The 13,824-nt window shown below is 43.0% G+C and overlaps 1 protein-coding gene across 1 annotated transcript in view; it reads right to left on the reverse strand.

Moving 5' to 3' along the window:
* LOC126482069 (transient receptor potential cation channel trpm) overlaps positions 1 to 997 on the reverse strand; it is a 177,462-nt gene extending 176,465 nt beyond the window's left edge. The window contains exon 1 of the mRNA XM_050106045.1: positions 921 to 997. Within this exon, the coding sequence (XP_049962002.1) occupies positions 921 to 997 (77 nt within the window). The remainder of the gene's footprint in view (positions 1 to 920) is intronic.
* Positions 998 to 13,824: the final 12,827 nt, after the last annotated feature.

Genomic DNA, 13,824 nt, shown 5'->3' on the forward strand with positions numbered 1-13,824 from the left:
ACATCATGCTCGCTTTATGCTCTCAAATTACAATAGTTTATTTAATTCTCATCAATTTTGGATATTCCCCGATAAGCATTCTTGCGACTCGAGTACGGCAAGTCATCTGAAATGTTCATGTTACTGTGTTACATTTGATGAAGCTGGATGTTTCTTGACTGAGGCGAACAGCTTCGACACAGAGAGAGTGCACTGATTCAGAGTTAGCCTTCCCAGAATGCGAGCCAAAAGCTGTATAGTACATCGCGACAGATTAAGAAAAAATTAGTACTTCTCTGTAACTCTAAATATTTTCTTTTTTTAAAAAAGTTGAAGAACTATTTTTAGGTATATTCTTTTTACTTCCTTTGTTGGACGAAAAACTAGTTACAGAAATATTCTTTGTTTGTAATTCATGTACACTAACCAGCCAGATCATTATGACCACCTACCTAATAACCGGTATGTCCACCTTTGGCACAATTTTAATATTTTGTTGTCATACTTGTGCGTGTTTGGTTTCACATAACGCTAAATATAATTCGTCATAATATTTTTTAAAGTTCTTCTTCAGTTCGTCGATGATGAATCGAACTTTTGAGACAAGATTTAAAGCACCAACTTTTGTGTTGTCTGCGAAATGCAGCATTCCCAACAGAATTTCGAAACGGTGTTTACTCGTTACATTTCGTGGGAATGTTTGGATAAACAGTTGATCCTGATGCCAATATAAATGTATGCACCCACAAAATCAATCATAACAACTACTTTATTTCATCCTTGACCGTTGGCAGCCATTGATTCAAGTGTTTGGAGACCACTGTCGATTTTATGGCGTAGATATTCATTTGTTCACTGATGTGTTGGAATATTTCATGTGTGACAAAAAATCTATAAAAACCTTCGACTTTTTTACACTTTTGCACATTTTGATTACTCACTGTGGCTGCATGGGCACTCGTGAAATGCAAAGTCTTTGGATGGTTGCCTCGAGGATCAAACCAAGTACTTTGACCATTTATTGAAACATCAGACGAGTTTTCACTTGGAGGTTATCGCATTACACGGTCACGTCTACGTGGTATACATAACACACTCGATTAATCACTATCTTCTCGTCGCGACAATTTTACTACTATAGGCAACAAAGCTGTTTGAAAATAAACGCTGTGAAACTAGCCGTTCCGTGTACAACTGTTTCTCTTACTGGCAATCCCTTGGAGGTTGTAGTCTTACCATACCACTTCTGTTTATACTCCCATCAACAACCATAAAATGATGAGCTTGCAGTTTGTTCACTTACACAGCTCGACGACAACTGCCGAGCGAATTTTTTCCACGGTAACGCCTGTGAGATAAATGGCACGTCCCGCTTCACCGGCGGATGGGTTGCCGGCCGGCAGGCGATAACTGGGCAAGCAAATGGCGACTCGCATGCCGGATCCGCCGCACGACTGAATTCACTCAATTCACTCCTAAACGCGAAAGAAATTCGTAAGGTTTCACCTAATGGTTTGTCGACTGGGACTGCTTATCTCACTGCCGCATCTTGTCTTTTCATTCTTTCTCGTATAAATATTAGTAAATAATTCTTGTCTTTGTGGACGTATTACAACACTTGGGTTATTGAAATTGAAGGTAATTTACCCTGAGGTGACAAAACTCATGGGATAACGATATGCACAAATACAGATGGCGGAAGTATGGCGTACACAAGGAATAAAAGGTCAGTTCATTGGCGGAGCTGTCATTTGTACTCAGGCAATTCATGTGAATAGGTCTCGGACATGATTATGGCCGCACGACGGCAATTAGCAGACTTTGAACGCAGAATGGTAGTTGGAGCTAGACACATGTGACATTCCATTTCGGAAATCGTGAGGGAATTCAATATACCGAGATCCACTGGGCCAAGAACGTGCTGAGAATTCCAGATTTCAGGCATTACCTCTCACCACGGAAACGCAGTGGCCGACGGCCTTCATTTAACGACCGAGAACAGCAGCGTTTACGTAGAGATATCAACACTAATAGACTGGCAACACTGTAGAAATCAATGTGGGACGTACGACGAACGTACCTGTTAGGATAGTGAGGCGAAACTTGGCCTTAATGGGTTATGGCAGCAGACGACCGACGCGAGTGCCTTTGCTAACAGGATGACATCGCCTGCTGCGCCTCTTGTGGACTCGTGACCGTATCGGTTGGACGGCGACTGAAAAACCGTGGCCTGGTCAGATGAGTCATGATTTCAGTTGGTAAGAGCTGACGGTAAGGTTCGAGTGTGGCACAAAACGTACGAAGCCGTGGAGCCAAGTTGTCAACAAGACACTATGCAATCTGGTGGTGACTCCATAATGGTGTGGGCTGTGTTTACATGGAATGGACTGGATCCTGGCTATGTTCGTCTACCTGGAGACCATTTGTAGCCATTCATGGACTCCATGTTCCCAAATAACAATGGAATTTTAGTGGCTGCCATTGCGCACAACTGTTCGCATTTAGTCTGGTCGATTCAATCGAATGATTTGGTTACCCAGACCGCCCGATATGAATCACATCGAACGTTTATGTAACATAATCGAGAGGTCAGTTCGTGCACAACATTCCGCACCAGCAACGCTTTCGCAATTATGGACGGCTGTAGAGGCAGAATGGCTGAATATTTCTGCAGGGGACTTCCAACGACTTGTTGAGTCCATGCCACGTCGAGTTAATGCACTACACACAGCGGAAAAAGGAGGTCGAATACGATATTTCGAGGTATCCCAGTGTACAACATATACACTACTGGCCATTAAAATTGCTACACCACGAAGATGACGTGCTACAGACGCGAAATTTAACCGACAGGAAGAAGATGTTGTGATACGCAAATTATTAGCTTTTATGAGCATTCACACAAGCATGGCGCCGGTGGCGACACCTACAACGTGCTAACATGAGGAAAGTTTCCAACCGATTTCTCATACACAAACAGCAGTTGACCGGCGTTGCCTGGTGAAACGTTGTTGTGATGCCTCGTGTAAGGCGGAGAAATGCGTACCATCACGTTTCCGACTTTGATAAAGGTCGGATTGTAGCCTATCGCGTTTGCGGTTTATCGTATCGCGACATTGCTGCTCGCGTTGGTCGAGATCCATTGACTGTTAGCAGAATATGGAATCGGCGGGTTCAGGCTGCTATCGCGTTGGGTGACGAGACGGCCCGCGAGCTTAAGTAGGTACGTGAATCAGACCTGCGGGTCACCAAAGTATGCCCATGCCTGCGCTGGCTCAGCACACGTCAGACGGTGGTCGTCACGAACGACTGCCGCTTCAGCGGAAAGTGAAAGCGCAATAAAACTGGCTCCACGCTGAACGTGTTGGACGCACATACTTGTGTTGCAGTAGAATACTCCCTTCAACATGTAAGTACCTCGTGTAGAGGGAGACAAAGGCACGAATACAGTAAACTGGTTCAAATGGATATACGATGCAGTAGTTACTCAGATGGAGAGGCCTGCTAAGGATTGAGTAATGTCGAGATCTACACCAAACCAGTCTTCGTACTGAAGACAACAACAGGACAACAATAATAAACCAAAATATTAGCGAAATTAACGGTTTAATAACATGTCGCCTGCAAGAGCGAATGTAAATCTCTCACGTATGAAATACTAAAGTCTGTAAATCAATACATGTATAAATCAACTGGTCAAAGTTAACCGTCTTTCATTACCTTAAAAAGAAAAATACAAATAATAACATAAAAAGTAACTGAAGTATATGTAGTGCGGACGCTACAACATGACATCTGGCCGCGAGCGTAAGCAAATGATAACTTAAACCGCCAGATGGGTGTGGAGCAGTGCGGACGAACAAGCCCCGCCTCCCTCCCGCAGGACTGTGAGTCTATACCCATGATTTTTGCTCCTGCAAAACCAGATCCGACACATGTTCAAAGGGATCGTCTATCCCTTCTGGGGTCGCACTCGAACCCCAAGATGGACCAGCATTGCTCACGTCTCCCATTTCAAAACTAGAAAAGAAGATAGAAAGTAACGCACAAGACAAAATAACGCGGTTCTGTACAACTCATCCGGTTACGGCAGTGCTATAAAAGAGGTGTTTAGGTCAGACCTCTACAGCTATCCTCCACAACCACAGTCAAAAACAAACAGCCTCCTCCCATCAGCCCCCCTAACCCCCCCTCCCCGCTCCCCACACACTTGAACCTGCCACGTTATTAATGTCCGCAAAATACGTCGTACGCTGCCTGAATCCTCGTCAGCGCGACGAAATGTCATACCTAACGGCCCGGGTTCGATTCCCGGCTGGGTCGAAGATTTTCTCCGCTCAGGGACTGGGTGTTGTGTTATCCTTATAATCATCATTTCATCCCCATCGACACACAAGTCGCCGAAGTGGCGTCAACTCGAAAGACTTGCACCGGGCGAACGGTCTACCCGACGGAAGGCCCTAGCCACACCGCATTTACATTTCCATATTCGACGATACAAGTCTTACCGTTCCTATTAGTGTTGTAATGCGAAACCGTCGAATGGTGTTTACATGTCAGTGGCACGTTAGATGGATACGCCGTATTCGGCGAATATTTACTATTTGCACAATATACGAGAGAGAATTGTCAGAGCATGTTCTTTGATAAATTCCGAAGTGATAAGGAATGCCACTCAATAAGAAAATTGCAGGACTGCATTGATACCAATGGTGATAGTTTCGAACACCTTCTGTAAATGGGCAATCTTGTCACTTTTTTGACATTCGTTAACCTTCAAAGACCTTACTGTTACACGTCATTGGATTCGTCTCGATAACCGCTATCAGAAAATAAGTACCAAACTATTAAAAAAAAAAAAAAAAACGAAGTTGACCTTCATATCTCTGACGCAATAAAAAACCAACGTCATATTGTGGCTCCCGTTGTCCCACAAACTTTTCAGCTGCTATCATATTTTCGGAGTTATTGTAGGTGGCAGTAGTTGGAGACTCACCCCGTATAGTGGACGCTAAGCGACGCTGGAGGAGGTGGAAAGAGCGGTGTCACTGGACAGTGTGATTTGGAGTGTTGGAACACGCTGTATCATCTGGCAAGCTAATGGAAGGCTTTTGGTTGCCGAATGCCTGTGTAGTGTTAACAGTGGCATACGAAGGACGTCGTAAACGGTATAGGGATGTTTCTCGCGGTCAGGGTGCACTCCCCTTATTGTGCTTAAGAAAACGCTAAATACGGAAGGCTATGAAAATATTTTACAGCATCCTTTACGAGGCACAGTAGAGGAACAGTTTTGAGACGATTATTGTTTGTATCAGTACGACAGGGTAACCTACATAAAGCAGCATCTGTGAAGCAACGTCTGGTACCGCGCGCCGCGGAATTTTGAATCTGCGCCAGACGTCATGGACGTCGAAGACCCCTAGAGGTCTCCGCACCATCGCGCGTAAGCTGTGGCGGCACGCGCCTCCTGGCCCGCTTTTAGTGTGAGGGCGCCACAGTGGAACACGGGGTTCCAGCGGCCGTTAGCGGCGCCCCCGAAAGAGAACTCAAGCGCCTGCCTCTCGCTCAGCCAGCCCCCGAGTCCTTTTGCATTTCCCTCCTCTGCCTCTTCTCATTCCCTCTAAAAAATGGTTCAAATGGCTCTGAGCACTATGGGACTTAACATCTGTGGTCATCAGTCCCCTAGAACTTGAACTACTTAAACCTAACTAACCTAAGGACATCACACAAATCCATGCCCGAGGCAGGATTCGAACCTGCGACCGTAACGGTCGCGCGGTTCCGGACTGAGCGCCTAGAACCGCAAGACCACCGGGGCCAGCCTCATTCCCTCTCGCGTCTGCCCTGCCCCTCTCCTCCTTTATGAGTCCTCTCCCTCCTTGGCCCCCCCCCTTTTCGTTTTTTCCTTCCTCCCTCCTTGTTCTTCCCCCTCCTCCAGGTCCCCCCCCCCCCCCCCACTCTGCAATCTGCCTTTGGCTCGGGAGTGTCATCTTTGTGCCGCCATTTTCGTGCAGTGTTTTACAGTGAGTGTTGTGTTTTTTGGTAAGTGTTGCGAACGGCCATCATACTGTCGCTGTGTGTGCTTTTTATCTCTTGCGAACAGAAACCAGATTGTCGCCATGTTTTTTAATTGTGTGTGTACTATGTTACTTGTCTGATTCCTGTGTCTTTTATTAACATTGCCGACCCCTTTTGCTTTCTGTTTTAACTTTCTGCATTTTTCCGCCATTTTGAACTTTAAGTCACCGTTTTATCGCCTGTTTTTCTTGTTTCTTTTCTTCTTCCGTTTTTTTTAAAAAAAGTCTGTAGGCTGTAGAGCAGCGTACTAAGCTGCTGCCAGCCCGCCCCCTTCGGGGGGAATTGAAAAAGCTCAGCCAGCCAGTCTAATCTCGCGTACGTCCGTGGACACATCGCCTCGCTTTAGACAGCTTACTTACTTGTTCTGTGGACGTGATTGTTAGGTTTCCTGTGACTCCGTTGTTCGATCTTGCTGTTGTTCGTTCTGTCACTCGTTGGTCGTGTCCGTCCGTTGTGTTGTTTGTTTGTTTGTTGCGGGCCTCTCCGCGGGTCCCGCCGCGCTTTCCGTCCCGGACGCAGTTACAACACAATGGTTTACGGATAATACAATTTTATGGACAATAAAATTCCTGAAAAGAACTGGCCTGGCCTGAGTCCCGACCAGAACCCACTGCAACAAATTTGGGATGAGTCAGAACGTCGACTTAGCTCCAGACCCCAGCGACAAACATCACTACCTTAACTGGTTTCTGCTCTGGAGGGCGAGTGTGTTGCCATTCGCCCACACACATACAGACACCACACTGCAAGTGTTATCAGCAGTGTTCAACCCGTCCGAAGGGTGGACATGCCGCGTATTAATGGAATGGTTCAAATGGATCTGAGCACTATCGGACTCAACTTCTGAGGTCATCAGTCCCCTAGAACTTAGAACTACTTAAACTTAACTAACCTACGGGCATCACACACATCCATGCCCGAGGCAGAATTCGAACCTGCGACCGTAGCGGTCTCGCGGTTCCAGACTGTAGCGCCTAAAACCGCTCGTCCACCCCGGCCGGCTATTAATGTCCACTAATAGGTTTGCAGATACTTGTTACCAGATAATGTCGTTGTTATATGGGATAAATGTTTATTCTGTTCATTTGTACAAGTATTTCAACGAGTGGAAAGATTCGTATTCGTAGGAGCTCGTCGTTTGAGGAAGCTTTCGCTTGAGTAAGTATTCCTGAAACGAAAACGTAATGATTTGAGGTCTGTCAGGTAGGTTTTGCTTGGAAACGCATGTCTTACAGTTGTCCGGGTTCCCAGCAAGACCTGTTCTCTCTCTGTCTCTATCTTTATCTCTCTACTGAAATTCGTGTACCTTGTTAGCTACGGCGTCGATACAGCTTTCGAGAAATATGGGACTCCCGCTGGGGTAACCTAATTTGCAAGGGAGCCAGTGGAGTCCAACTCGATGCTGCAGCGAGCGCATTGCATGTTCTGTACCTCACCGATGGGAAGACCTCTGGATCCGGGGTTTCCTTGCAGAGCCGTACTGAGGTGATCCTGTGACCCTGAGTGGAACAGCCGAAGCTGCAACTCCCTCCACCCGTCTCCCCCCCCCCCTTTCCCACCAACTAAACCTGCCTTTGCTGCAGTTTTTTCTACGCAGATTTATGTTTACTAAATTTTGTAAGTAGATTCAGTAAAAGTGAGGGATTATTGAAAAGCATTACCTAAATAAACTATACAGATGAAAAATGTTGGACACGACAATTTAAACGTATCATGGTACTAAATGAATTACAAATTGTCTAAAGTACGAGGGTAGTTCAGAAAGTAAGTTCTAGTTCCGTTTGGCAATAAAAAGGAATCGAAAACAGATAAAGAAAGCAGTTCATTTCACAAAAATCTGTAACAATTACACTACTTTTCACCACAGCCCCCGTAATTTTCCAGGAATTTCTCATAGCATGGTGTAGGTTCATGTATTTCTTCGCTTGTTGCCCTAAGAAGTTAAGGCACCCAAAGCACATAAAGTTTACGAAACCTAAGTTTTTCCAGTAACGATCTTGTAAATTACTGTTCGTGAAAATTGTGGACGTTGACGAGCAATAACATTAACAGTAAACTTACGTGATTGCACTAAACGGTTCATCAGAGACCACAGGTGGGCGCCCACCTCGTTCTTCGTCATGCATTTGATCACGCCCTGCCTTAAATTGTCGAATACATCTTCTCACCATTGAAGCACTCAGTGCATTTTCTCCGAAAAACCTCGCAGATTTGACAATGAATGTCTCTTGGTTTAACGTTATTAGCATTCAGAAAACGAATCATAGATCTCAGTTCACACGCAGCGGCATTCTCAATCAACTGTGCCGTTATAAACAATCACTATGAACGACACACAATACGGAGCGATTTAGAAATGGCGTCATTTCGTTCTGCTTGAACCATAGAAACTACTGCGCCTGAGCGGAACTGCGATCGTAGCAGTGCCGTGGAGAAAAATCGAAACGCAGTTTACTTTCCGAAGTGAGAGTAAAATAAAATCTATATCTTCTTGTTTAAAGCAACTAATATGGACTGGTGTCAGTAAAATGATAATAAAGAACAAATTAGATTTGTTCTTCATAAATCATTGATACAGCATAAATTATTAATTAGAAATAAAAGAAAATGGTTTGAGGAAATACCCCGTTGCAGGAATCGTGTTATTACAATTTGACTTTATATTTACCTGGACCGAGCGTATGTGATTTATTGATTATGTCTTTGAAGTGGCGTGTGGCAGCAGAGTCGTATTCTGTCGATGAGATCTGACAATCTACTGCCAATCATTCTCGACCTTAAGTACATTTTTAACACCTTTACTTTGGTGGAGCTGAGTTCACAAGATGCTGCAGTCAGTAGCGTTGTCATAAATCTCCTCATAGTTATTTCGATATCTGGGTAAGTACCACATAACCCAGACCTTAAAAAAAAGAAAATATGTATGCAAATGAGAATCCGTATCAGTTCATTCACCTAAAACTTCAGTGAAGTTATATCGTTAACTAACTCCGCTGCATCAACATCTCTGCTACTTTTCACACCAAAATCACCTGCACAGTTTTCAAGACGAGATTCAGAGTTTTCAGTTAATTTGTTACTGGAGAGGAAATTAAGGTAAGATTTAACGGTGTGTAATATGTGAGATCGGTTTTCATTTCAGTTATTATTCTATCAAATACTGTGAAGCACTCTAGCTCAAACAGTCTCGCTCCAGATTTCATTCGGTAAAAATCCGCAAAACTGCGAATCCTTTGGTCAAGTAGAATATTTGCTTCAGCACCATTTCGCCGACCTTGTGATGCTACAATACCGTATCGAAATAGCAAAAATGACTCCATTGTTAAAGATAAGCGAGCTGTGTAGACGGCAGCTGTGTGAACAAACTACAGTGTTGTCACATACAGCAAGTTAGCGATAAATGTCTGTTCGGGCCAGTGTTGCCAAATCAGCTTGCTTAGAGGCAATTCCGGCTTCTTTTTAATGCTATTTAGCTGCCAAATGAGTGATTTGGCTGGTGTCCAGAAGAATGACAGTTTTCACAATCATTTGGCTTCTTTTCCAGCTTTTTTTTCTAGACTACATGAAAGTATCAAAATCCACATTGATTAAAGGAAAATTATTTGTGTTGAGCTATGACTTAAAAACACATTTTAATATCCCATGAAAATGTATTATTCGACAGAATTAAAAAGCACGACAAGGCAAACGAAAACTATATTTGTTTGTGTTCTGGACACGTCAGCATACACAGACACAAAACCAAAAACTTAACAATGAAGTAAAATAGTTGAGAACCTTATGGGAAACGCTGTTGCAGCATAATTAACATCAAAAAGTTTGGCAGTTCACAATAATGTAGGACTTTCATTTATGTAGGATGAATCAGAAGTCATATGCTCCACAGTTGCAAAATAAACAATGTGCCAGCGACTGAACTGAGGAGGCGAAAATCAAACTTCTGTTCAGAACAGATATTTTGAAGTTTGGTCTGTAAGTACCTAGGAAGAGAATTATTTACATTTTTTGTGAGAAAAAGAAAGTTATGCGGAAGAAATTGACATGCATGTGTTTATTTAAATACATTTTTGTGTAAAATATCAGGGTTTTTTTAAAAATGGACTGATATTAGGGTTTTTTTAAAAGTGGCCAGATATTTTACATGCATGTCACAGAAATAAAATCTCACATTGTTATATCTGCATTCGAAATACAAGTGCATCCAGAAATAATTTCTTTAATGAGATGTCAAGACAAACCTCTATCCTTTTGTGCTTCCCAGTAGCTTTATATTTTTGAATATCTATCATTTTATCTCTGGCTGTTAAAGCCACAGAAATGAAATCTCATACAAGCATTTAAGATATGATGCAAAATCCAGTGGAACAGTTATTTACCGAAGTTGCTTTGAACTGAGTTACATACACGACATGAACAAATATGAGTAAATTATTTTTCAAAAACTAGATTCCAAAGTAAAAAGGAAATTCCATCAAAATAATATCAGTGATAATTACATTTTGGTTTGTCTCTGTATAAAATCTGATCAAATTGTTCTTCATATTCTTGGAATTTTATAACAATATGTGCCTTACTGCATTTTCATATACATACGAGTACGTCGCTCCCTTACTTAAATACCTTACACAGTACAAATATTGCAAAAATTAAACTGCACAACAGTACACCAAGTTTTATGTCAGCTCTTTTCTGGCTTGTTTCGTAATCACATTTAGGTTCAAATGGCTCTGAGCACTATGGGACTTAACAGCTGTGGTCATCAGTCCCCTAGAACTTAGAACTACTTAAACCTAACTAACCTAAGGACATCACACACATCCATGCCCGAGGCAGGATTCGAACCTGCGACCGCAGCAGTCGCGCGGTAATCACATTTAGGTTAATTCTTTTTGGAGTGTTGCCAACACTGGTTCGGGCAGTTGTAATTTCCTTCTGATGCTACTTGGACGAAATGAACTCCTGGCAACAACGTGGCTTTACAGTCGTGGGCCGATGGAAACGCTTCCTCTCGTACACAGAAGACAGGAACAGTGGGTTAGGGAACCTCACGTACCTCTAAACCGTCTTTCTTTTTCTTTTTTTGGTCAGTTTATACGTCCCTTTCGTGTCTGCGCCACGGCGAGTGCCTATTTCACCGGCCGCTCGGTACAGCTCTGCTTATAGAGTTAAGTTGTTCACTAGGATAGTGTTGGGCCTTGGTCGGCTGTAGCTGAGAAGAGATGTGGGTGCAAAATGCCGAACAGCAGGGGAAGTCCATCGGCTGTCTGCGAGAAGTGCAATGCTCATTTTAGCATCGACAAAAGAGGGAACTATTTGGTGGACTTCCACAAAGAATAGGGACCACACAGGCCAATAACGAATTCTGGTGTATTTTCATGTCAGGAAAGTGTATCCGTATTTATTCAGAAGCAGACATTTAATTCATCTGTATCCTTAAATTTCTACTGTAAAAATATTTAATGCTGTAAAATAAAGGTTATTTAAAAACGAAAATACATATTACTAAGTATTCAATTGTCAAGACTATCAATCGCTGCGCCATGGCTCGGTTATTGGAGGAACAAATACAATGTAGGCTATAGTTTATAGTTACTGCCGCTAGATGTCAGTAGTCTTCTGTTTGCTTTGTTACCGTCACATGCTGCAAAATGGCTGTTCCCCAGTAGTAATCATTTTCTGTTCTCGAGTTTGCGAAGTGTAATATCGTGGTTACTGTGCAAAGACTTTTCAGGCGGAGGTACCAAACTGATGCTCCGAATGGATGGAACATTCGCAGATACTTTTGACAGCGTTTAGACACAGGATGTGTATGTAAAGGAAAGGGACCTGGCCGCCCTCGTGTTTCCGATGAAAATGTCGTACGAATTCAATAACTGCCTACAACAAGAATTTGGCGTATTTTGAGACGTTGGTTGGTTATGAATCCGTACAAGTTACAGCTGTTACTGCAGGCTCTGCGTCATAACGACAAGCGCAGACGTGTGCCATTTTGTGATAAGCTTCAGAATGCTATCGACAATGACATTTTTGCACAACGCATCATGTTCAGTGATGAAGCGACTTTCCGCCTTAGTGGGGAAAGTAAATATGTGCCATTTTGTGATAAGCTTCAGAACGCTATCGACAATGACATTTTCGCACAACGCATCATGTTCAGTGGTGAAGCGACTTTCCGCCTTAGTGGGGAAAGTAAACAAACATAATTTTCAAATTTGATTTCTACAGAATTCTCAAGCGCACAGTGAACATGTACGACATTTACTCAAAGTCAATGTGTTTGGTGCGATATTCCACTCATCTGCTGACGACCAATCTTTCTTTGATGGAAACACGGGTAACGAGCAGCAATATCTTGCTTTATTACAAAAGTGGTTGATTCCGAGGCTGAACGAGAACGTCATTTTTACGAGATGGGGCGTCTCTTCACCGTAGTCCCCAATTGCGTGAATATCTGAATGAAACTCTGTCGAGCCGTTGGGTTGGTCGTCAAACAGCCGACGACTTGACGCTTTTCAGCTGGACCCCGCCATCACCGGATTTCACGCTCCGTGACTTCTTCCCGTGGGGTTTCCTTAAGGACAACGTCTATGTACCAACGCTACCATAGAACCTAGAAGAGCTGAAGAACCGGGTCTTACCATAAGATCAATGAGGATGGATACGCTTATTCGAGTTTGGGTTCGAGTATCGATGTGATTCTGTTCGTGTCGCTAGTAGAGGAGGTATTGAACAACTGTAATCTAAACTTGAGAAATTCGTAAATGTGTGTCCCAAGCTTGAAAAGTTTAATAAATATATGAATTCGAAACATCGGTACTTGTACTATTTTTGAAACACCCTTTATGTAATCATGACTACTAGCACTGTTAATCAAAATATGTTTATTGTGAACCATAAGTAACACATATATAGCACTTAGATGTTATTGTTCTCTATTAGATAATAATTCTGTCCATAGAGGGTTAATGTTAGGCGAAACTAGTAAATGAGAAATACTTTTCTTTTTGATGGTCTATTATCTTCAGTAACACGAATTTTCATATATGACTTCATTAGTATTTCTTGCTGCACCTTTAAAATAATCAAATATTAATTTAAATTAAAGGTGTAAATGTGTATGGTGAGATGTATCGCCACTCACAGCTATGTTGGCTGACTCTAGGACGAAATAACATTTCTCTCAGAAGTGTTGTGAATCTGGATGTCTGCAAGGAAGTTACTCTGAGCCTGGGTTTTTTTTTTAATACTGGAGACCTGGTCACTTGGTCTCATGTAGGCTGTCTATCTTATATAGGTAATTACTGACAAAATTGAAGAGGTGTAATCTTATAATAAAACTGTAGCACCGTAACACAAGTACGAGGTGCATTCAAGTTCTAAGGCCTCCGATTTTTTTTCTAAGTAACTACTCACCCGAAATCGATGAAACTGGCGTTACTTCTCGACGTAATCGCCCTGCAGATGTACACATTTTTCACAACGCTGACGCCATGATTCCATGGCAACGGCGAAGGCTTCTTTAGGAGTCTGTTTTGACCACTGGAAAATCGCTGAGGCAATAGCACCACGGCTGGTGAATGTGCGGCCACGGAGAGTGTCTTTCATTGTTGGAAAAAGCCAAAAGTCACTAGGAGCCAGGTCAGGTGAGTAGGGAGCATGAGGAATCACTTCAAAGTTGTTATCACGAAGAAACTGTTGCTTAACGTTAGCTCGATGTGCGGGTGCGTTGTCTTGGTGAAACAGCACACGCGCAGCCATTCCCCGACG

This window comes from Schistocerca serialis, chromosome 5 (genome assembly GCF_023864345.2).
Source record: "Schistocerca serialis cubense isolate TAMUIC-IGC-003099 chromosome 5, iqSchSeri2.2, whole genome shotgun sequence".
In the NCBI taxonomy this organism is placed as follows: domain Eukaryota; kingdom Metazoa; phylum Arthropoda; class Insecta; order Orthoptera; family Acrididae; genus Schistocerca; species Schistocerca serialis.